General features: G+C 51.8%; 2 protein-coding genes across 6 annotated transcripts; one reads left to right on the forward strand and one right to left on the reverse strand.

The window, feature by feature from the left end:
• Window positions 1-1339: 1339 nt before the first annotated feature.
• On the forward strand, window positions 1340-7838 carry LOC119109063 (E3 ubiquitin-protein ligase rnf146). The gene is made up of 6 exons (XM_037232600.1): window positions 1340-1435; window positions 4001-4348; window positions 5236-5401; window positions 5813-5957; window positions 6301-6431; window positions 6786-7838. Exons 2-6 carry the CDS (start codon window positions 4064-4066, stop codon window positions 7022-7024), a joined length of 966 nt encoding a protein of 321 aa, XP_037088495.1. The 5' UTR covers window positions 1340-1435; window positions 4001-4063; the 3' UTR covers window positions 7025-7838.
• A 13423-nt stretch (window positions 7839-21261) lies between these two features.
• On the reverse strand, window positions 21262-24980 carry LOC119110428 (uncharacterized). Of its 5 annotated transcripts, none has more exons than XM_037234254.1 (2): window positions 24904-24980; window positions 21262-22270 (listed from the first exon to the last, which is right to left on the reverse strand). In XM_037234254.1, the coding sequence occupies exon 2, from the start codon at window positions 22132-22134 to the stop codon at window positions 21430-21432; it is 705 nt and encodes a 234-aa protein (XP_037090149.1). In that variant the 5' UTR covers window positions 22135-22270; window positions 24904-24980; the 3' UTR covers window positions 21262-21429. The 5 variants fall into 5 exon arrangements, with proteins under 5 accessions (XP_037090149.1, XP_037090148.1, XP_037090150.1 ...); XM_037234253.1 differs by having other exon boundaries at window positions 24866-24934; XM_037234255.1 differs by lacking the exon at window positions 24904-24980 and adding an exon at window positions 24810-24880.
• Between the last annotated feature and the right edge of the window lie 286 nt (window positions 24981-25266).

Raw genomic sequence — 25266 nt, forward strand, 5'->3', positions numbered from 1 at the left:
TATGACCTTTCGTCGGCCCAAAAGAGGCCGTAAAATCTCATGACCAGCGACACGCACGGTCGAATGCCAGTGACGTCACATCGTTAGCTGATGCTTTATGGTCTTCAGTTGGCCGCCAAAAAAATCCGCCAATACTTGCAGCAGACATGTACGAAAGGTATTGATGGAGCATGACCTGTTGCCTGATGTTCAGCCAAATACCAGTGACGTCATATCGCCAGCTGATGCCTTACGGCATTTCGTCGGTCCTAAAGGGCCCGTGGAAACCCACGACCATTGACGTCTTACAATCAGTCGTATAGCAGTGACGTCGTTAGCTGACACCTTGTGGTCTTCAGTTGGCCGAAAAGCACCGGTGGAACTCATGACCAGTAACGTAACACACTCAGGTGGTCCGGCAGCTTTCATCCAGCACGCCAATGCTTGCAGCAGACAGGTACAAAGGTAAAAATGAGGCACGGCCTGTTGCGCCCAGTATTTATTCGAATACCAGTGACGTCACGCTATCCGGTGATACTTCGCGGACCATGACACACCGTGGTCGTGGGGCCTAAGTGCACTCGTATGAAGTGATGATTAGGGACGTCACACATTCAGGTGATTCGGTCAAACCTTTATGCGGCACGCAAATGCTTGCAGCAGACAGGTACGAAAAGTAAAGATGGAACGAGGCCGGTCGCGCCTGATGTTTAATCGAATACCAGTGACGACACATGGCCAGCTGATGCATTATGGCATTCAGTGGACCCAAATGAGCCTTACAAACTCACGACCAGTGACGCCACATACCCAGCCGAATACCAGTGACATCATATCACAAGCAAAAGCTTTATAGCCTTCAGTCGGCCCGAAAGAACCCCGATCCCGATCGATGCAAAACCATTTTCAGTGACGTCACAATGTCAGCTGATGCCTCACAGCTTTTCCCCCGCGCGACACTACTCGAAACCCTGCAGCTAGCGTAGTTCTTCCCTCCGTTGGCCATACAGGTACCAAAGTAAAAAATTACTAAAAGATGACCCAACCCGCCCCAAATGCCAAGAAACAGGTTTATCCCCAGACTTGGCTCAGTTTTCCCCGGCGTTGGGGGGCCGCTGGAGCCGAGGTAGGAGGGCTGAACCCCACCTGACTGAAGAAGACTCTACACCCCTGTGTGTTCAATCGAATGCATGCCAGGAATTCCATCGCATGCTCTCCGGACGGCCGCAGGCTGGGTCCGTCAGGAGGAGCGTAAAGAAAAAAGAAACAGGTCGACTTAAAATAAGACCTAAAACGGCGCACCAGGAAAGAAACATGAAGAGACTGGTTTCCATCGTCACAGGACTGCACGCGTCGGCGTCGCTACGGTGGCACGCGAGGTACGCAGTGATGCGTGTCGAAAGCGACGTGCGGCATGCAGGGAAGTTGTGGAATTGATTCCACCTAACACTGAAATGTGAGTTGGACTGAGGCTTAAGGGGATGTTAAGAGCTGGAATCACTGGTGAGATGTCACAACCTGACATGTAACGACAGTATGTCCTACGTTGTTAGTATCGTGGCTCATGTGCGCTGAATATTGGATGCCTGATATGCTGTTTTCAGTTCCTGTTAACCAAAAAAATGTCGGCGCGGGACTTTTTTTTAGCCCACAGAGTTGTTGAGCTCTCCGTACCATGTCTCCAGGACTAACCCCATCTAGACTACTTTGCAGTTGAGCATTTAATTGAGTGAAAAGCAGAGTTAACTTAAATTGATATTGTGCTGCTTGGAGCAACAAACATTAATTTAATGAATTCTGTGTGACACAACTAAGAGTTGCCATTGATTCTGCATAAGCAGCATAAATGCACAAAACTTGTCATATAATCTGCACATATGCAAGGATGCAGTGGCATAATTATAATGGGGCATTACTGTTTCATTGGCTGCAAAATTAAAAACCATTGCTTATTACCTTGTATGGATAGCGAGGAGTGGCCCCAGTAGCATAGAGTGCAAGCAGTTAATAGTTCTTTAGTTCTATGGAGTTAATATTAAGTACATAGAAATGACTTGATAACCATGCTTTTGCCATACATGTCATTTATGTTGCTGTCTCTCTTAGCTTAGGGTATTGCACAGTATCCTTAGAGCAGCTACTCCATTACTCTCAATGCATTTTCCTGGGCCCAACATATTTAGAAAGGTATGTTAGTAACTGGTCAAAGAGAGTGGCTAACCTAGCAGGTGGCTGTGCTGTTATGCATATCATATCCTGCAAAATTCTGTCTGGCATTTAGGTTGGAGGTGATCTGCTGTAAACTGAACTGTTGTTTCTTAAATGGTGAGTTCAGGGCACATGCAATGGTCTCTGCTGACATAATGTGCTGTGCACAAAGCCAGCTATTAAGCCACCTGAAAAGTAAGTATTGGTGGTCATGGTATACATTGGTGCCTAATGTTAAAAAAGGCATTCTACATCAATCATCATTTTTGGGGCAGAACATATCACAAATAATCATTAAACAGGCACAGCTATGCCCTTACCTTCAAGCTGAAATAATTACCATACAGAAGATCTGAGTGCTGCAAACATGATCCCGGTACTATCGCTATGTTATTGGTGCCTGGTTACAACATTGCTGTGCATCAAGAGCCATAGAAATGTACTGGGCCAAGGTAGCAAGAAGGCAATGAAATATGCTTGCTACATACCTAAGCAGTCAATGGATATTACATGATTGGAGTTGCATGAATTGGAGTGGGATCATTTAGGGACATAGTATTACTGTATTTATGATATTGACAGTTCACCAATACCACCAATGATTTAGCACTACTGGATGTATTATACTTAGTAATACTGACATTGTGATTTTAAGTGATCTACCAATTGATGTTTCTAAGATATAATATGCCATAAATAATCATAAAACAGAAACATTTCAAGGACAACTTGTCACTCTACCCTCAACATATGATCCATATGATAACAATGGCAGACACTGGCAAGGTAAGTAGGCTAGGCAAGGTTGGGCTGGGCTGGGCTGGGCTGGGCTGGGCTGGGCTGGGCTGGGCTGGCCTGGGCCTGGGCCTGGGCCTGGGCCTGGGCCTGGGCCTGGGCCTGGGCCTGGGCCTGGGCCTGGGCCTGGGCCTGGGCCTGGGCCTGGGCCTGGGCCTGGGCCTGGGCCTGGGCCTGGGCCTGGGCCTGGGCCTGGGCCTGGGCCTGGGCCTGGGCCTGGGCCTGGGCCTGGGCCTGGGCTGGGCTGGGCTGGGCTGGGCTGGGTTGGGTTGGGTTTAGTTTGGTTGGGCTAGGTTAGGTTAGGTTAGGTTAGGTTAGGTTAGGTTAGGTCATCTGGGCCCTTGGGCTCAAAATCCAGTAATACTAAGTCCCGAAATGATCCCACTTCATGCCACTCCAATGATGCAATATCACTTGACTGCTTGGACACAAGAAACATATTTCATTGCATTCTTATTACCTTGGTCCCTATATTTGTTTGGTTCTTGATGCCCAGTAAGGTTGTGACCACATACCAATAGCCTAGCAATGGCGCCGGGGTCGCAGTTGCTGTGCGTCTGCGGTGTTCAGATGTTTGCTATCATAATGATTTAAGCTAGAAGGTAAGAGTATAGATGTGCCTGTTTTATGATTATTTATGATGTGTTCTGCCTCAAAAATGACAATTGATGTACAATGCTCTTTTTATGATTAAGTACCACTGTAAACCTATACCATGTTGATATTTACAGCTTTGTTTTTTTAAGAATGGACAAGTGGCAGATTCAATTGTATCTGTCAAAGCAGAAACATATTTATCAGTTGATACTTATTTGTCAGGGCAGAAAAGCTGGTTTTTAGCTTCTGCTCATTTCAAGAAGAAGATTGAAAAATGCATGTGAAGGTACAATCTATGCAACCATCAAATGACTGGGATGAAATTATTAAGAAAAAAATTATAGATAGCTGTTTGCTTGAGGCATCAGCCTATGAGGATCCTATCAAAATCTCAGCACTTATCTTCATGCCATTGTTGCAGACATTCCCGTATTTGAGAAGCCGGCCCCACATTGCAGCGCATCAAGCCCTCCCATTTGAGCCCATGGACTCCAGAAGCCAGCTGGACTCAGCTGCCTCAGGCTCCACCCAGGTGGCGGCGGCGGCGCCCGGACCACCACCGCCGGCTGCACGCGGCCGCGCCACCGGGGGCGCCAGGCGGGAGACCCGGCGCGGCACTCGCCGCTCCCCCCGGTCGGCTGGCGGTCAGAGCGTGTTCGGTCTTCATGGCAGCGATGGGGACGGCTCGTTGGCGCAGCACACCACCGCCGGCTCGGTGCCGCCCACCAATCTAGGATGCAGTGGTTCCAGCGGATGTGACACACCCGCGGTAAATCACCAAAAGCTACACTGGGCATGTAGTACCAGAAGAACTGATATCAGAAGCATTTAATTGTGTAGTGTATCACAAGTTTCAGTCTAGAGCAAATGCAAGCTTGTTAATTGCACAAGCTTGCAATGCACCATTTGCTAAACTGTAGAAGCTGCACCCCCAAATTTAGAGTCGGACTTCTGTATCTCTAATGTGGCACTGTGGGTAACCAACAAGCATAAAAGGCATCATTTTTTAAAAAAAATGTATACATTTTGCACCTCTTCATTGGATGATTTTGTTTAAGCAAGAGCTCATGCTAGGCAGTGTTTGTTGCATGAGCCCTGATCCCATCCATCCGATCGCGAAATTCCAGGTCAGTGGCAGAATTTGGTGGCGGAAGTTGAATGTATCCCAATGCTCGGCTCGATCTGTCCTACCCTCTGACGTCACCTGGCCGTTAGCGCGACCGTTGACACCGGCCGTTGGCGCCGGCCGCAAGCCATGTATGTGAAAGACAAATAGCGGCGCGTAGAGCGATTCGAACCCACCGTGCCACGGGGAGATGGATCGGAAGGCAGGCGCTCCAGCCAACTGAGCTATCAGAATGGACCCCACAGTTTCCATCATGTCATGTCATGTCATTGGGGCTTTACGACGCACTCAGCTGCTGAGGCTATATGGCGTCGCCTGCCTCTCACCCTGGCAGGAAGGGCGGGCACCGCGGGGAATGGAACCCCGTACCTCTGGTTTCCCAGACGCGCAGTGGTTAACGCAGACGCGTTAACCACTACACTACCGGCACCCCTTCCATCATTTTTTGTTAACCAGACGAGCTGTCCCGGAGTGAGGCTCTAATTCTCCCGGTCGGCGTCGTTACGCGTATATCTATGTTTGGCCGCCAGGTTGCAACGGGAATTAGTCAGCCGTCGGCCTCCCAGGCTGAAGGGTCGAGCAGTCGGCCACAGACAGACAGCGCCTCTGGTGGCGGGGAAGTAGAAGGCGGTCGTCCGTCGTCCCCGCCAGATGCCGCCGGATCGGCGGCGAGCAATGCTGTGCAGTCACCAGCAGGTGAGAAGAAAACACTGGGTAAGGCTGTTAACTTGATCCCCAAAGCTGTATTCTAATTGTGTGAGAATGTCTTTGTCTGCTCGCCAATCATCCGCGATGATGTGATTATCAGGTGTGTTACAACCATTGTACTTGGGAGCAACAAGTTTTTATTCTTATTCGTGCATCACCATCCCAAAGAGTTTGTCGAGACTTTACCCATCCACCAGGACAGTTAGAAACTGGTTGGGAGGATGGGGGGCAGAGAAGCTTAAAATTGTTATTGCCGACGTCTTATCAGGGGCCTGCGATCACCTACTGTCACAGTGCATTATCGTTGCAAGTAGAAGGCATTGCCGTGAGCCGCATAGTTGCCTTGCGCACTGTAACAGCTTGGCTCCCACCCGGTGGTACGACAGCCCGTGTTTCCAGGGGGATCGGCGCCGTCAGCATCCGAGGCTTCGCCGCAGCACGACTGCGGGATCTGCCTGGAGAAGTGCCTGCACCCAGTCAAGCTGCCTTGCGGCCACGTCTTCTGCTTCCTCTGCGTCAAGGGAGCAGCCAAAGTGTCACAACGGTCCGTATAGGAGGGCGGACGCCATAGATGGTATCTTGTATGGCACGCCGCGGCTTGAGATGCTCGGGTCTGGGGAGGTTGAGTGGTCTGGCCATTAGGCTTGTGAAACCTAAACATTTGGCTTTTGGTACATGCTAGGTAGGTGGGACTTAGAGGGTGCTGGCCCCCCATCCCTGTTCTGAGAAATATCCAGCCATGCTGCGCGGAATCGTGTTGCTATGAGGACCGTTTCACTGTCGGGATGACCGGCCTTCCGTGCGGGGTGCGGTGTGTCGCCCGAGGCATGCGCCGCCGTCATCTGGCCGGTCGGGCCACCGCGGCTGACGCACGCGCTGGCCGACAGGTGTGCTTACTGCCGCGCTGAGGTGTCGGACCGCTACCTCAACAACCCTCGCCTGCTGGACGAGAGCGAGCTGGAGCGGAGCCTAGACACCAGCAGTCAGCAGCATCACTGGCTGTACCGGGGGCGCAACGGTCAGTCCAGCCCTGCTGCTGCCTAGCGGGCGCGCCGCCGCCTCCGGTGGGGGCGGGGCGCCGCGTCCGAACGCTGCGCAACTGTGTGGCAGTCAAATAAGAGCGGGACTCCTGTGGCATTTGCTGTCGCACCGAGACTCTTCGCTGTCCCATTCCTGCCAGGACGGCGGGCTGACGAGCGCGTCAGCCTGCCGCCACCAGGCGTCGTGTGACCGCGCTCTCAGGCTGGTGGTGGTACGACGAGTGTGTCAGCGTGCCGTCACCAGGCGCCGTGTGACCGCGCTCGCAGGCTGGTGGTGGTATGACGAGCGTGTCAGCCTGCCGTCACCTGGCGTTTCGTGTCCGCGCTCGCAGGCTGGTGGCGGTATGACGAGCGGACCAGCCAGGAGATCGAGGCCGCGTTCGTCGCGCAGCAGACGTCGCTGCAGGTCCAGGTGGCCGGCGAGCTCTACACCATCGACCTGACGTCGATGACCCAGCACAACGACCAGTGTCACGGCCGGCGGCGCCGCATTCGTCGCGACGCGCCGGACGCCGCCGCCACGCGCTGCAAGGGCGTGGCCGGACTCAGGAAGCGAGCGCGTCGGCAGTGACGTCAGAGTGCCGCAGCCAGTCAGCGGCGGCCGTATGGGCGAACGGGAGCCCACCTGCGCGGGAGGCTCGCGGTGACGTGGAGGAACTGAAGACAGTCGGTGGTGGCTTACCGAAAGGCTTGGCTCGTGATGACCTAATGTCGTGTTGCTAGTCGGAAATGCGCTTGTAGAAGGCAGCGAACGTAGTATTGTTGCCTTGTCGAAGGTAACGATTTCTTATAGAAGCCAGGTCGGCTTAAAGGGTCGGTGACGATGATTGCGGTCTGCATGACTGAGACCAAAACCGAAACGGAAAGGATTTAAAAAGCGGGATTGTCAACCTTCATGAAGCGAGGGCCGGGCCTCACCTTCACGGACTCTGCTGGTCGGCCTGTGCGGTACGCAGTGCCCCGATTCCTGCGCGTAGCCTAGGTCCGTGTGACCACTGCTACGCTGATTGATGCTGCTCTTCAGCTCTTTGACACTTATGCAGCTAACATAACTATCGTGTTCGCTGGTTGTAACGTAGCCGGAATGTGATCACTCTAGTTCGCCATGGGCATGCGAGGCACGGCATCGACTGGCGACACGTTCGTCACTAGAGAAGTCGCAGTATTGTTTGTCACAAATCACGGCGTCGTCTACGCTTCCTCAAGTGTTACGCTAGACAGTAGCAGCATAGTGGGACAGGAAACTCCCCAGATGCCATTGTTATCATTGGCGTGCGTAAAGCGTGGCCACGTGCCTCTGTCGCGCGTATTGTCGTGGTGTTCGGCGTTTTCAGCACTTCTTCTGTGTGTATGCATTAAGAGCCTCGCATAAAACACTGCTCGCTGGGCCACGCACCCCCATGTGTCAGTCGAACACGTCTGCATAGCCAACGGTCGGCGGCATCGCCGGCCGGTGTCCAACGGCGAGCGTGCAGTCTCGACGTGGCCGACGCTCAGTGACGGGCAAACGCTGGCCGGCAGGGGCGCAGTCGGCTGGGCTTACGCCTCAAAACTTGCAAGAATATGCGTGCATGTTCGCTGGGGACATGCTACTGCCAAGCTTGACTGTGTTGGAATTAGCGGATTCATAGATGTTGTATCCTTCCTCCCCACCTGCCTCTCTAAACCTATGGGCAGTCAACGGCGGAGTCTTAACTGAGCGGTGGCTTAACCGAACCTGTAGCATCGGGTAGGCAATACCAGTTACCTGTATATATATATATATATATATATATATATATATATATATATATATATATATATATATATATATATGTAGAACTGGTGACCGGACCGCTGGCTGTTTGTATCGCTCAGCGCCGGCCACTGCTGGAGGTAATCGTGCTTAAACCGCAAAGGGTAATACGTGACAGATAAGGCCGGTGGGAAGAGGTGGGAGTACATTTAGAGAGCAGCTCAGCGTGGTTGTACTTGAACTGGAGCCCACATTTCATTGACTCGCAGGTTCAGTCGCCCTCCCACCAGCTGGGAGAACGCGTGCAACAAAGCGTGGTTGAGTGCGAGTCATGGCATCAAGAGTAAACCTGGATGGTTCTTCACGTTCAGCGCACATCAGATCTTATAAACTGTTCCTAGCTCATCTGAAAAGCCAGTATGTACCATACGAGACAAGCGCGTGTTGCGTGCGCAAGCACTATCATGTTTGAGTCATGCTTTTACCGCGCGTTAGCTTCTTCCATCGTCTATATGGGGCACCATGACGACAGCCGAACAGACACTGCAACTTGTATTCCGATGTCTCGTATGCTGTCCCTCCCCCCCTGCCCGGCCTGCCCCGCGTCGCCAGCATGCTAACGATACAAGCGACGTCGGCAGTTATCCACTACGAGCTTTTTGTATTGGATGCTTGTTATGGCAGCAATTTGGCAGCGAGCTCGAGTCCGCCCTGGCAGTTCGCGACGCAGTGGGAGGCGTGCGCGCGTGGTCTCCATATGGTGCCTCGCAAGTTTTCTGTCGTTTGGAACAATGTGGTAGTGGTTTTCATGCTAACATTCCATCGCTCATTGCCCTGGTAGCTTTCATTGCTTTTTTAGCTTTAGCTTCAAAAGAGTGACTAGTGTAAGCGCCCCCAGCGTTCAGCACACCCGCCGTAATTTATGCTCCGCCTCTCCCCGTCACCAGGAAGTGCTGCCATCTCCCAACTGCTGTTCGAACTAACTGGGCGGAAACTGATCAGGATTTGTACCCAAAAGCTTAAAGTGTGTTAGTGCTTCGTTGTTCAGTTTTAAGCCATAGTAATAACTAGTTTGCGGGATTCATTTAAGGTTAAAGGGGTGATCAACCTTCACACGGGGTTTTGAACTCAGATAGCCATCTTGAAGACCTTTTGATGCAGTTCACGGTCATGGGCAGTTCCAGAGGGGCGGGGGGGGGGGGCATGGGGCCATGGCCCCCTTGGGCCCCGAAGGGGCCATTGGCTCCGAGGGGGCCCATAGCCGGCCGAACTGGTGAAGTTTCTCTAATACAAAGCACAGCAAAACTAGGTATCTCTGGCTTTTCAGGCCACCAAAGCAGTTGTGAGCGAGAGTGAGGAGCCTATGAAAAGCAAAAAAACACACAACAAAACAACAACAACAACAACAAAATCATGAATTCATTGAAAAAGTTGTGAACTTGAAATTTAAGGCCCCATTACGACGTCTAAGGGTCCCATACTGTTTCCGAGGTATCTATATGCCCACTTGCAATTATCATTTCGATCGTTAAGGAGCATTCCATGTTGCCCTTCGTTTCTTTGCATTTGCTCGGAGGGCCCTACGCTGTTGTTGGGGCCCTTCCTATACCCGGCGTCCCATATCTTAACCTGCTGGGGCATTCCCGGTTGCTCAGGGGCCCTTTACGCTGGTTTCGGTTCACCTACCGACACATGCTCATGAACCCTCTACATTGGTCTAGGGCGTTTCCAATTCTGTCAGTTGTCCACGGCCCTGCACTCTTGTCGGGGGTGCATCTGATGCCCTGCTTGGGCACACTCGGTCGTTCGGGGACCCTTCACACTGGGCCTTGGATATTTATTTTCTGAATGGGGCCCTACGCTCTTGTGGGAGGGCCTACCGGATAACCTGCTCTGGCACGTTTGATCATTCGGGGACCCTTTACATTGAGCTTGGGAACGTGGTATTTGAATGGGCCCTGCACACTTGTCGGGGGCCCCTCTTCGCCTCCTCGGCCACACTGGATTGTTGAGGGGAGGGGAGGGGGGGGGGGCTGCTCACCAGCTCTTTGTGTTTGAATTTAGGACCCTCTGCTTCTATCGGTGTCATCTGATAGCCTGTTCGGGTACACTTCATGTTTCGGGAGCCGTCCGCACCGAGTTTTGGGCACTTCTTATTTTAACACGCGTTCCGGTGAGGGTCAAATTGACCCCCCCCGCCCGAGGGTTTTTCCCAAATGGTTTCCGAACGGTGCGGCGTAGCCGCACCAAATTTTGCAGAGCTCTAGACAATTGAATAGCGGATCGTTTGACATGCATTTTTGTATGCACCTTGTAAGTTCGCTGACCTATGACAGGTCAAAGTCAGGCCATGGTTTCAGCAAAGGCAATTTGTATGGAATCGTTCAATCTGATACAACAACGGAGTGTTTGACGAAGTCATACATCTCTGAGATACTTTCTTAGGCACCACAACTATTGAATGAGCAGATTGCGTTGACCTAAGGTCAGGTATGAAGGTCAGACCAAGGTCAAAACCAACTTGATTTATTACTCTAGGGGTTGCTGTATGGGATAGTTTCTGGCGCTGATTTCACAAGCGACAGCAGGAACCGCATTATATATCTTCCATTGACTTCTTAGAGGTCAACAGGTCACTGACCTAGGATGACCCGGGCCGACATTTTTTTGGGAACGTACTGCCTAGCGCGGTCATTGTCGCTTACTCAAATGCAAAACTCGGAGCAATCTTGTATCATCTTGGTCACCGTGACCTTTAAAAGGTCAAGCAAGGTCAATGACCTCAAATGGGCTCGTGACCGTTTGCTTTGAAACAGTTGCCTAGGTTCTGGGGGCGCTTTGGAGACCAATCTGGCATTTGACCTTGCTTGGCCCTATGTAACCTGAAGGTCATGACCTAGGAAGCTCAAACTTTGACTTAAGTGAGCTCATGTACAGGTCAAGACACCCTGAAAATTTGGTGTCTCTAGCTTTCTTAGTGCCCGAGATCTAAGGGGGGGGGGGGAATTGACTCCCCACCCGAGCGAAGTGTATCTGGCTGGCGGCCACCCGGGCGCATTCTCACGCCTTACGTTTCTGTCAGGGCACTTCTGATAAGATGCTCGGACTCATTCGATCGTGGGGGACCTGTACATCTGGTTTTGGGCCCTTCCTTTTTGAATGGGGTTCCCTATGCTCTTTTCGGGGCCCTGTCTTTTACCTTGCTCTGGCGCGCTCGATTATTCGGGACCCTCTACATCGTGTCGTCGGTATTTCATATTTGAACGGATGGCCCTCCCCATCTGTTAACCTGTTCGAGCACACTCGAATATCCCGCCCCCCCCCCCCCCACATTGTGTCTTGGGTACTTGCTATCTACATGGAAGGACCCACCTACTTGTTGGGGACCCCACCTATTCGCCGCTTCGGCCACACCGGATTGCTCGGGGCACCTATATATTGGTATTTGTGTTTGAATTTAGGGTTTGCACTCCTGTATGGGCCACCCGCTAATCTGTTCGGGTATAATCCATCTTTCGCGGGTCCTCCGCACTGGGTTTTGGGTACTTGTTATTTAAATGGAGGGCCCTTGACGGAGCCCTTTATGTTAACCTGCTCTGACACACTCGATCATTCGGGGCCCCCTACATTGGGTCTCGGGTGCATCCTATTTGAATGGAGGGCCCTACGCTCTTGACGGGGGCCCTATATGTTAACTTGCTTGGGCGCATTCGATCGTTCAGAGCAGTAGACGTTGGGTCGTAAATATTTCTGCTTTGAATAAATGGCCTTATGTTCTTGACGGGCCCCATGTTATCAGCTGTTCGGGCAGGTGGCGGATGCAGAGGGGGGGGGGGGGGGGGGGGTAGGCGAGGAGGCACAGGACCATGCCCTATGGACCATGCCGAGAACACCTAAAAGCTCCAAAGGCGCCCATAACCGACCGGACAGACACAGTGAAACGAAGTTCATTCTTCGCTGATTGAGAAAGTGTTGCTTGGGGGAATGCTTGGGGCTCGCTGCACTGTCAAGAGACATTACGCTGTTGGTGGTGTGGCCCTCTATGTCCTCTTGCCGGGTCAATCTGACCGCTAAGAAGCTTTCCGCGTGCCCTTGATCTCTGCATTTTCTCATAGTGCCCAATGTGCTGTTGGGACGCTATCTGCCTCCATGCCTGAGCACTGATGATCGATCAGGTTTTTCTACACGGATTCCTTCCATTCGCCCGAAAGGCCCCTCACACTTTTCCCGGGGTCCCACATGCCTGGATACACTCAGTTGCTCAGGGAATCTTCAAAGAAGTCTTGGATTCTTTCCACTTGCTTGGAGGACCTTGTGCTGTTGCTAGGGCTCTTATAAGGTAAGGCACGGAGACACTCGATGTTCAGGGCCCCCTACTTTGATCGAGGTCTCTCTCCCTTTGGTCTCATTTGTAGAGGACTCTTTACACCTATCGAGGCTCGTGTTATTAACCCGCCTATGCACTCTTCATCTCACAGGGGTATTAATTTATGGTCTTGGATAATTCCCTTTGCTCGGTGGGTCCTGTGCTATTGCCGATGCCTGATATATCAGCCTGCCGAGACACTACCGATCGTTTAGGAGCCCACCACGTTGATCTTGGGTTCTTTTTGATTGCTCTGAGGACCACTTTGACTGGAACCACTTTGTCGGTCTCCTGCGGTACACATAGTCGCTCAGGTTCCGTCGCTATTGGCCTCGGTGCCTTTGCCTTAGAACAGCAGCCGAATATACTCCGATAAATTTTTACGCGCAATTGTCGAACGTAATTTCACATGCCCCCAGGATGTACCGCACCCTGCCGTTGTCGAGCTTCAGTTCGTCACTGGGAACCCCCTCTCCATACCCCTTTGCTACGGTTATTTCCATGAATCCAGTGTAGTCTCGGCGATAGGAGCCATTTCTCACGAGTTTCGACTTCATCCCTTTCAATCGCTGCATTGCCGCAGTCTTGTCGTTTGGCAGGGATATCTTGTCACTTTCCAGTGGGAGCGGAATCTCAAAATTCCCATCCTCCCATTGCCAGACCCCCTCCGATACCTTCTTTACGAACTGCTGGTCCCGGATCGGCAGGTCTGTCTTGTTCTCTAGTTTCCTGAAAATCTGACTCAAGCAGTTGCATCACTCCCAGAAATCCTGAAACTGAAATCCCTCCATCGACCCTTGGCCAGTCGATGCTGGCTGAGTTGCTAAGTTGAGTGACTGAGTTGCTGCTGGCTGAAGACGCCCTCGGTCTGGACGTGCTGCAGGCTCTAAGTATTCCGCAGGGGCTGGCGCACCTGGCGCAGTGGGCGAGCGATCCCCGAGGCCAGTGCAGACGGCTAGTGCGGTGCTGGGCATGCGACTTCATCCGCTGAAAGTAAGATGGGCATGCTCGCGTCCCGGTGATGAACTCAGACCCAAGGATGACAAAAGCTCCAACAGAGAAAACCGCACAGCGCGCGATGCCTGGCTGTTAAGGAACCGAACAGTCCGCAGCTTTTCCACCTGCCATATTTGTTATTTGTTTAATACCCAGCGCATGTACCAGAGCCGTACCCAATCTCTCTCCGTTTCACTGGGGACTCATTCGGCCACACTATTCACTTTAGAACTGAAATGACACAGACTGAGGCCGACTGCCCAAATGCTAGTATGAGAGGCCCGCAATGTCCCATGGATCCCTAATCGATGCAGTGGCCCTCTGACTGGCCATGGAGGTCACGGCCCAACAGGCGGGGGGTTCTTATTGAAACCTGCGGGGAGTCCTAGCCCCAAGGCCTCTTCAGCCTTCGAATCTGCCTTGATCTACGGTCCCGAGGGGCCATTGGGCCCTTTTTCAGCCTCCTCAGACAAAGCCCGTAACAGACTCAGGGCAACTTGCTGACACATGATCCACTGTTAAGCATGGTGGACCCATGACGGACACTGGGGCCCAATCATTGTTTCAGGCACCCGGACCTATGCAAATCATAGGCCCCCGCCTTGTTCTTGCTCGGGAAATGGGATCGTAAGGCTCAGGCCGTCACGTGGCCATTTGTTTGGTTTTGCACTGTCTCAGGGGTCAAACGATATAAGACGCCCCCTGTCAAATATTTCAGGTCACAGTCCTACGGGCTGTGATCCTCTGTGTAACCTACAGCCAGCCCTTCGGGCCTTTATGCCCTCCCATCAGGTTTTTGGTCGTCATTTTCGGCGAGCCCCCAGGCCCGTTTTCGGGTCTCACTGAGCCCTGCTCCTGGTCGACTCGGGACCCCTTGCCAACATGAGACCCTCTGGTAGGCACTGTAGGCCCCTGATAGATGCAGGGGCCCCAGCTTGGTCGCTGTTCGTTATGAAAGTCGGCCCTCATGCCCATACCAACACAGCGCCGACCGTACGGCACTGGTGGTGCCAAACTCAGGTGCCATTACCAGTGCCAGCGCCAGTGCCAGTGCCAGACCCTTCGCAGGTCGGGCCCCTGAAGACTCCGTCTAGCCCTTCGTGCCCTTAGGCCCTCCGATCGAATTCTGGACCGTCGGCCCGGTGAGCCGTCATGGACCATCGGAAGTCGGAACCTAAGGGGGTTTGTAACCCCTCTCCTTCTGCATGCACCACTGGTGCTCCACTTTGGTCCAATTTATACATGGCATGATATTTAACACATAGAAATGATAGAAAAAGCGGAGTTTTCAAACACCAATGTTCCGCTCTTTCCTCAATGCAAACCGCCAGGCGGCAGCCTGGACACCGGCAGTTCTTCCTGCGGGCGGCAAATTTGAGAGACAGACTCTCCACACCAAACTTCGGGCAACACTGAACATTTGAGCATTGAAAACAGCTCTTTGATGGTGCATGGAAAGAAATGAGGAACAGATCATTACCCTGCAAATTGCTGGTACAAATCGAGTCCCCCACCCTTTCCATAAATATTCCACCGCCTCTGCTTCTGCTTCGAGACGTCGCACTGTACTTGCGACACACTGCATAATACGTAACTGCCTTCGCCACGATGAAATGACTGAAAATTTGAAATAGCATTCCCTACGATGTTTTCAAACCTGGTTTCGACGATCGACGCCAGGCAAAACTATAATGATGCACGATGATAGCATCTTTCGCCGAGACAGATCAAACAAACGTGTTAGTCCAGGTCGGAATTTTCTGGTCTGTTTGGGGCACACCAACTCCTTAACGTCACTGGGGGGGGGGGGGGGGGGGGGAACTGGGTCTGATCCGTGAAGCATGTTATTTTTTTTAGTGGATCTGACGCTATTTTTTTTCCACTCGGCCTTACCAATCTTATTTTTTTTAACCCCACCACTATGGTAGTCGTAAACTGTGACACGCCATTAAACTCGTCACCAGATTGTTCTCTAGAACTCACGACTTAAAGATCAGTTCTCAGGCAAAGACGGGGCCGAGATCCGCGATTTCCATTGGTAGGGGCCCTTAAGTCAATGAGTGGTTCATGTGTCATTCAGGGGATAACAGTGCCTAACAAAGGTCCGGTATTGACAATGAGCCCAGAGTATGCCTGGGATAGTATTCGGGGGGGGGGGGGGGGCGCAGAGGAGGTGAAGGGTCCCTTGGGACTGATGATCAACTGCTCGATTGGAGGGCACGAAGGCAGAGCCGAGCCATCAAATGTCAGTTAGAGAGGCACTTACACCCATTGAGAACACCCTGGGACAGTGCGGGTCTCTATTTCGGTCATGGACCACCGACACTGAACAGTCCGCTTCGTGTTGGTCTGAACCCTGGGGGAGCATTTCCCAACAAGGGACAAGGTCGGAACCCGCGGTTTGCATCGGTCGGGACCCTGAGGGCTTCTTTGTTGGCTAGAGACCCACAGTGCCTCATAGAGGGCCCAATGTTTGCAAGGGGCCTCAAGTGGCCAGGGCAACATCTGTTGGACAGAGACGGAGACGGGACCCCGAAAACCACGGGCTTCTTGCGTTGGCCGAGACCCTCTGGCAATGAAAGCAGAGATGAAAGTTAACGACGCGAGTCCACAACGCGATAATGGAAGGCCCTTTGTCACGCAGGACCCCCCGTACCGAACGGAGGGTTTTCAGGTAAAACACACTCCCGGAACGCCTTCCAAGCGTTCCAGTTGACACCCTTAAGCGTTCAAAGGTACTTCCTTCAGAAACGTTGTCGTTTTCATCCGCCAGTTATCTACCACCCAGTGTTGGTCCCAAAACCGACGCGACACGGCCTCGGGAGACTGCAACGCCGGACGTCGAAGGGTTTCATTGTAAGGCTTGTGAGCACGCATGGCCAAACCTGGGCTATGTAATTCTTCCTCTGCGTGACTCTCAGCAAATTTGAGCATTCTGAGACCAAAACGTGTTGATGTAAATGCAAAATTACGAGCTTGCTTCGATCTAAGATCCACGTTTACGGTGTCCACGTACAACCCAGAAACATTCGGCATAGCCCGTGCTATCACGCGGCCTGCAATTACAAGCCTGTGATGCACGCAGGCCGTGCAATCGACTTAGAAAGAGTCCACTAAAACATTGCAACATGGATAGCACCGTTGTGTTTCCTTCAGTTTAGGGACTTCGAAATGCTAACAGCGTTGTATCTATTCATGACTCCTGGCTTTAAATGACAGGGCTTACCTCGAAATCAAGTGGGCCATATTTGATGACTTCTTTTTTTGGGTGGGAGACTTTTCCGGCAGCGAGATGGCTTGGTCAACCCTGTGTCCCACCATCCAATTACCAAAACTCTGGCTGCGTTCCTGCGTCATTACGCTCATTGGGCACCGAGTATGCGTGCGCAAGTATTATCGTATGGTAGCTGAAAAGAAAGCTCAACTAGCAGCGATGCCACAATAATGCTGTATTACGCATGAAATTGGTATGACCGGTGACTTGACCGGTGACAGGTGACTGTGACCGGAAACTTTCACACGCTCGAAGTAAGTCAGGTGATGATTGCTTTCCCTTCAGAAGCACAACAGCTTGGAGTGGCGTACCCCAGACGTGCAGCTGGCTCACATTTCGTGTTTATTGAAAAGGGCGAGGAAAAGGCACTCTCAACAGGAGGGCATCCACTTAAGCGTGTATGCAGAAGGGCTGAAAACCGTGTTTTTAACTTTTACGTGAAATGAACATCACCAGCATTTCACATGGATTCGTTAACATAAATATTCACAAAAATGCATGTCTTACCGATGAAATTTTGGTGCATTTGAGACGCAATAAGACGAATGTGAGACATATGAGACAAATGAAGAGCATTCTGGCTTACACTGACATTTTGATTGACAACAGAGCTAAGTGTGCAAAACGTACTTTCCTTTCTTGACGTGACTGTCGATGGACAAGGACAACAATTCAAAACGACCGTATACCGAAAACAGACTAACAACGGACGGTGAATGTCCTCGATGCTACAAAATAAGCGTCATAAGGTCCTTCATTAGACGAGCATTTAACCACTGCTATGATTGGACAGGACTACACTCAGAATTGATAAGAATCAGACAGATATTGGTGAACAACAGTGTATTCAAATTCTGACGTTGAAAACGAAATACGACATATGACAAGACACTCTGACAGCAAACCAAGACAAGACATCCAGCCAACCGTCAAACCATATCAAAATCAAATGACATCTGCCCACAAACAAGACGAAAAAGCTTTACCGGAAATTATCCCTCGACATGTTAAAGGCAAAAACGACCACAAAATAGTCACTTATCATCGTAACAAGAAAATATCTAACTTTCTTTTGAGGAACAGCCCAGACAAACCCGACACACTAAAATGCACCAATATAGTGTATCAATTCAAATGCCACATCGAAGGCTGCAAACTTCGCTTCATACACTTTATTGGTGTGGCCACGACACTGTCACCACGCCTGACAATGCACTTACGTGACGGGGCCCCTCCGCACCACATGCGACACGAACACGACATGACATTGACAGGACAACAACTGACAGACAACACTGACATTTAACGGACGTGCAATGACAGAAGACGCATTTAAATTTGGGAAGGCATATTCATTAACAAACTCTCTCCGGCCCTAAACAGACATACAAAATCTTGCGCAACTCTTGAACTATTAGGTGGTGGGCAGTGAGCTCTATTGATGCGATCGTGGCAATAGTGTTCTCACTGTGTCTTTGTGGTGAATCCATTATGAGGGTTTTTTATATGCATCAAAGTGAAAATAGGATTCTGTCTTACCTCAGTTATGCTTCATTTATGTTCTCCGTACCAAAAGATGCTTTCCAACAGTAGTGCACAATTTTATCCTTAACTAGAGCACTACATACGAGATCCGAGAATTCTTTTGCCCCGCCCCTTTCTGACGACTTCCGCAACCCCGGGGCCGCTCCAGATATTTTCAGAAATCCACACCCATGGATGGCAGTTCCTTACAAGCCAAGTTAAAAGCACCGACGCGTTTCAATTCGCCAAGATTTATGCCAAAAATGAACTTTTCCCCATGTTCACTTACCAAAGCAGCGAGGTGATTCCACGGCCCAGCTCCTTCCTCCACCCCGCCGAACTGTCCCCTGTACTCTAGCGCTACCCACTGCCACAGCGACTCGCGCGTACTTCACCAGGCCGTGGCTCCGCTGAGCGCCGGCCCCACTGCGCGATCACCGCGCCGAGCCGAGCCGTGGCTCTGCGCGCACCGATTGTGCTGCGCGATCACCGCACCGAGCCGAGCCATGGCTCTGCGCGCACCGGCTGTGCCGCGCGATCACCGCCCGAGCCGAGCCGTAGCTCTGCACGCACCGGTTGTGCTGCCCAATCACCGCGCCGAGCCGAGCCTTGGCTCTGCACGCACCGGCTGTGCCGCGCGATCACCGCACCGAGCCGAGCCGTGGCTCTGCGCACACCGGCTGTGCCGCGCGATCACCGCACCGAGCCGAGCCATGGCTCTGCGTGCACCGGCTGCGCTGCGCGGTCACCGCGCCGAGGCCATCCACGCCGGCCCTCGCTCCGCCTCGATCACCTGCTGCTCTGCTGCAAGCCCTGTGAAGCAAATTGGAACATCTGTTCCGGATAGGATTAAAGTGACCGCGAAATTCCCTCTCCCCCATTATGGAAGCTGCTCTGCGTATGCGAACCTAATGCAAATGGTAGATTTTGTCGGTATTCATACCGAATTAAGATGAAAATCAGCCGGCACCGGGAGGGCAGGGGCCCAGACGGATCATGGAGCCCTTGGGCAGTCAGAGCCCTCGCGGACTTATCCAAGTGCATGTACAGGCGTGCCGGATCTTGGAAATCAAGGACCCGGATTCAAACAGTTGGCACGTTAGGCTCCGGACGTTTCGGAGGATTCGGGCGCCCGGCCGATGTCCACCATTTTTGATGTAAAGGTCTCGCTTTGCTGGCCGGCGCTTCTCGCCAGTCCTCACCGTGAAATATCACATTGCATATTGAGGCCACATCCATGTATCGTGGTTCAGCGTAATGCACACTTGCTCCGCCTGCCACACGGTGTGGGTGCCGGCCCGGGAGAGTTCGTTTAGCGTTCATCGCAGAGCGACCCCGGCACAGTGCACCAGGAGGGGAAGAAATATGTTTACTGTACATTCGTATTTTATCAATAGCCATATTCAGACTCGAATGCTTCCCATACTTAATCCATTACTCTCCAGTTGCAAACAGGGCCACTCGCTTTGGAAGCATCCCGAAAAATGAATTAAAATTAATCGTTTATTTTACACAAGTCAGATTTCCGCATGCAGTCACTTGCAAGCACATGAAGGACCCCCTCCCTCCCCCACCACGTAAAGGTCGCAGAGTCCCGCCCTCTTGGCCCGTCCCCAGGAACCTATCCCAGAGTGGCCATGGTGCGGAGTGCCTCGAGCGGCCGAGAACCACGGCTTACACAGGGCTTGCGCCGGACTGAAACAACCCTTTCCATCGCGCATGCGGACCACTCCGATATGGCATCTGGAACACCTGATTCGGATCTCTTTCCATCGCTCGGTGGCCGGCCTCGGGCTTCCCAAGACATCACGGCCGCCACCTGCCATCTAGCGAGAGTTCTTCGAATCAGCTGAACCTTCGTGCCGTTTGCAGCCGAGGCCCGCGCTATACACAGAGGAGTCGACCGCGGAACGGCACACTAGCGTCGCACCATCGTGGGTGAAAATGCTTGCTAATCTCCTGACCTCCGCTGATCTGATCTCCGCGTCCGCCAAGGCACAGCCAGGCGAAACGGTTCCTTGTGTGCTCAGATCCATTTGAGCCACTTTGTGAGAGCTACTTTGTATTTCAGGTGTCTTGGGGGACTCGTGGCTTCTTCTGTATCTCCAAAGTACGGTCCAAACCGTATTTGGACCGTATTTTTGGACCGAACTCCAAGTACTAACATAACTGACAAATCGCCTTGTGGAAGAGTGTGACGCAATGTCTCGTCCACGTCATACGTCATTCGCTGAGCTCCCGTTCACTCTAAAATTGACAGTTGTGAAAAAGGCCCGAGTACCGCTCGTCGCTCATTGCCTCGTTGCCCCGCCACTCGTCTCCAATGACGCCGGAAGTCTAGTGCTGCCTCTGACACCGACTGCTATGAAAATGTGTTATGAGTGCTTCTGTCACGGTCCCCTCTTTAGTTTTGAAAGCCTCCTCTGTTCTCAATCCTATTTCTGTATCCTTGGGAAACCATTTGTTATTTTTATCGTCTTGTCATCAGTGTCCCTTGTCTGCATCACAGAAGTGACGTCAAAGCAGCGATTGCTGAGCTTGGGCCACGTGGCCATCCATGTCAGCCAATGTGAGCAGACCACATCACCAGCAAGTAGTCAATGTACGATCTGAGTAAACCGCGCGATGCTGGGCTATAACGCATACTGGCATGGGTCACGTACACCAGACCACAGCCGGTCACTCTTAGGTAATCACACCTGTCAACGGACAGTCATCTATATGGACACGTTATGTATACATATACATATATATATATATATATATATATATATATATATATATATATACAACTTGCATATGTATACGCCATGTATATGTCAACGTTATGCATACACATGGGGCAATCTTGTTTTCGTCGCCTCAAATGCGGCACGCAAAAAAACGCCACTCACACACACACGTACCATCGTGTGAAGAATATATGCACTGTATTTCATCGACTCGATGCGGTACCAACCATGCACGCAATGCAGATCAAGCTTCAAAAACACAGCATTTGTCCCAATCACACGTTCGAATTTCTATACAAAACAAACAAATTAGGCGTCACCTGGTGCGTGTATAAAGCAGCAGCGATTGTCAAGAATCCCCACATTCCTCGTCGTCGTCTTCGGGCTGGGGGTAGCCCAGCAGCCTGTTGTACACCTCGGCCGACTGGAAGGCCGAGTCGATTAGTATCAGCTTGCCCTGGTCTGACCGGTACAGCACCTTTTTCCACGGCAGAATATTCGACGCGTTCTCCACGCGGCTGACGGCGCCGTCTGCCAGCGTCACGTGACGCAGCGTCACCACCAGCGGCCCTGTGAGCACGGCGCGGAACTCCCGCCGCGCCGCGCTGTGGTACATCCGGAACGGGTAGCGCCACGCCAGCACCAGCAGGCTCGGCGAAATCAGCGCGTACATGCCGACCACCAGCAGCAGCGGCGCGTTGGCCGCCAGCAGGGCGGCGGCGGCGGCCGGCTTGGCCAGCACGCCGACGGCAGCCAGGAGCAGCGAGCCGGCGCCGGCCGCCGCCGCCGCGCGCACGTACCACTCCATGGGCGCCAGGTACACCAGCCGAAAGCCGGCCGGCATGCCGTCGCGCTGCCGCCAACGCTCCTCGCTGCGCGGGTTACCCAGACGGCGCATGTGGAGCGTGCGGGCGACCGACAGGCGGAGCGGGGCTGGCATGGCCGCCGACGGCGCGATGTGACAAGGCGCCGCCAGCCGGCCGCCCCAGCCGAAGAGGAGCGCGGCCACGCCCGGCCGGCGCGCGGCGCAGATTCCGGTCACGAGCACCGCCATCGGACTGGCCGCTCAGCCGTCGCTGACCTTGTGTGGCCCGTTCTGACGCACGCTGGCTTGGTATCACATACGCTGTGCGTACATCACAAGTCTAGAGGATGCAACGAATGCGACCGCTTCTTTTTGCAGCATCGATCTATGAAAAAGGGCATTTTCCGTCAGACAAAAACTACGCATTCAACAAAATGTACAACTTAATGCTGGAAGCAATTCCCTACAGCGGATTGATGGCGCATCCAAATTTACCATGATGTCGAATTACATGGCAGAATTTGGGAAACGGCTAAACATGCTATTCCATCGGCCATTTCATGCGGCTGATCGCATGAGCGGTCCAAAAATAGCGCACAAGCGTAGCACGAGCTAACGTGATGGTCTTCCTCAGGCTTTTCATTACAATGGAGGCTGAGGGGGGGAGGGGGGGGGGGGCGGGGGAAGGTGGAGGAGGCCAACAAATTGTAACGGCCCAGGGATAATTGCCAACGATCGTGAGAACTCAAAACCATTCCAAGACCCTACGTCCAATGACCGTGAAGGCGCTTGGATACTTGGCTTGTAGGTCCAAGAGCCAAGTTCAAGGGGTTCTTGGCTGTTTTGGTGTCCTGACTCCCCCCCCCCCTTTGCGTAATCCGCAGGCCCTTGGCCATCTCCGGGACCCTCGAACCTCGCTTGTTTTGGGCCCTACGATGCCTACGAGCCCCAGCCACGACTATCGCGGGGCCCCTTAGTTGTACTGAGCATGAGAGTTCTCAAGAAATCACCGCTCATTCCTGGTCCTTTAACATCTGAGGTTCTATTTGGGGTGAGTTCACCACTTTCTAGTTCCTTGCCGCGCTCAGGCCCTTTAGCTATTTTGGGGCTTGACCGCCGTGAGGTTCCTTGACCAACTGGCTTTTCGACATCTAGGGTTACCATGTCTTTTCAATGGATGGTGGTCAGTTCAAGGCACTTCAGAAATTTTTGAGTATTTACGGCATTGGGTTCCTTTGCAACCATGTGTCACTTCATTGTTTTGGGGCCTTTGAAGTTTGGGAGCTCTTTAGCTGCCTTAGGAATTGAACACCAGGTTTTCTTGATCTGGCACTCAAGTATCTCAGGACTGTTCAAGCACACTTGGCCAATGCCTTTGTATGGAGAGTTCATGTTTACCATAGTATCCCAATATGTTCCAAATTGGTATCCCCACTGTCACATGTGCACAGATTTCTGCATTCCTTGGGCTTAGATAATACAGCCAGCAAGATTCTCCCATGCATTGCTGTCTGAATGGCTCACATCAAGTGCAGCTCGCTTGCCCACCCCTGTGGGGGGGGGGGGGGCGTGAGTGGCAGTAGCCTGTGGTACTCCCATTCAGGTATGGAAATTGAGGAGAGTAGCCTAATATATGTGCTATCACTACCTATGAAACCCAGAGGCACAGCCAGCACATGTGACACTGAGACTCAAAAGGCAAGGAAACCAGCAGGTTAACTAGCAGTGTAAATGGTCAAATAATATACATAGTGGACTTGGATTTCATGGGTTTCAAAAATAGTATCAACTGGTCTCAGTTCATAAGATAATCATGACCATGCAGCAACCATCTAATGTATCTCAACAAAACCCTGCAGGTGTGTGCTGCAGAACTAAGTAGTAATAAAACTAACAACTACTAATGATATATGTTGCTCACTAACTTGATAAAATAAGCCATGAACAACCTATGATTCAGCAGATATATGGAGAGATCTTGGCCTTCAACCCAGCACCGCATTCTGCCACTTCCATTTAAAAAGAAAGGAGCACATTATTTCTGCTTTCATCCTTTCCATGTCAGCACAGTATCTGAACTTTGGTTATGGCTTTTGGGAAGAGAACAAAAATTCTAAAATCAGGCCATGTGGTGATAACAAAATAACCCAGGTGAATTTGCATGCATTCACAGCTGGCACTGATTGACATTCTCTGGCAGCAGATGACCGCTAACACCAGGCTCCAGCTGGTCTCAGCAATTACTAAAGACCTTTTAAGATTGGCTGCTTGCAATTCTCAAATTTTCTAGCTCCCTGAGTGCCTCTTTCCTAAGTCCGTGCTCACACCTGTATTTCTTGAAGCCATGGAGCTGACACAAAATTGTTAATCTTGACAATTCTATCATAAAGGTGTGAGTCCCAGGCAAGGCTGATAGAAACCAATGCTTAAAACATTGAGCATCTGTTGCACAATTCCCCATGGCACATTCAAACACATCATCAGTTGAAAGGCCATGCAAGGAACAATATAAATAGGAGCATCTGAGGCATAGCAGTCTGTGTAGCAATCTTCTAGCCGAGGTACAACCTCTCTCACCTCAAGGAGACTCTGGGGCAATGTGATACCCACCTAAGCTTTTACTGACCTAGCTTTACTTAATTTGGGACCAGGGATGTAGTTACCTATTAAGTCGGATGGGATGCTAGCCCCTCCCCCAAGTTTGAGAAGAAACTTGGTAAAAATCTGGGAGAACATGATTTGCACCATTCACTTTGGATTACAGATCTATCCGCCCACCCGCTCCAGTTATGTAAACAAAAAACTACACCATCTAGCGCGCCAGGCTACTGCGTGATCTAGGCTCAGAGGTCAACGCAGTAAGAGCGGAGTTGTCCTCATATAGCGAGCCAGCCGTACAAGCTAGTATCTCTGCATCCACTCACCGACACTGAGTCTAAAACAATACTTTCCTCAGTGTATAACAACGAGCTGAACTTACATATTGCCTCTACCCATGCTATCAACCAACCAACCCACCACGGCTCGGAACGCGGCTTTTTTCTTTTTTTTGGTGGGCCAATACAGAGGCCCTTTTCTCCGTCGACGGCCCAACGCCATCTCTTATGGGGGAGGGGGCATGATTAGCAAGTAAGGTAAACCACAGCTATATACATTTATTTCACCACCACACGACACACATTCAATGCCCTTGAACAAGTAAGCTCTTCGCCGGCCTTTTTGTCAGGCTCCTCCAGTGAAGCGAGTCCTGGGTATGTTCCCGGTGACAGCAGATGCGTTCTCTCGGCTGACTTGTCGGCAACGTGTGCGGTGGACAGACGCCGGGCCGCTTCATGGCATCGAGGAGAGTAGCCCGGGTTCCGCTGCCCGACGCGACCTTGT

This window comes from Pollicipes pollicipes, unplaced genomic scaffold, assembly GCF_011947565.3.
Source record: "Pollicipes pollicipes isolate AB1234 unplaced genomic scaffold, Ppol_2.1 Scaffold_7231;HRSCAF=8579_pilon_pilon_pilon, whole genome shotgun sequence".
Classification (NCBI taxonomy): Eukaryota; Metazoa; Arthropoda; class Thecostraca; order Pollicipedomorpha; family Pollicipedidae; genus Pollicipes; species Pollicipes pollicipes.

Coding starts and splice junctions, on each gene's coding strand:
- LOC119109063 (XM_037232600.1), top strand. CDS start 4,064: ATGGACTCCAGAAGCCAGCTGGACTCAGCTGCCTCAGGCTCCACCCAG. Junction 4,349..5,235: donor GCGGATGTGACACACCCGCG/GTAAATCACCAA, acceptor TTTGGCCGCCAG/GTTGCAACGGGAATTAGTCA. Junction 6,432..6,785: donor GCTGTACCGGGGGCGCAACG/GTCAGTCCAGCC, acceptor CCGCGCTCGCAG/GCTGGTGGCGGTATGACGAG.
- LOC119110428 (XM_037234254.1), bottom strand. CDS start 22,134: ATGGCGGTGCTCGTGACCGGAATCTGCGCCGCGCGCCGGCCGGGCGTG.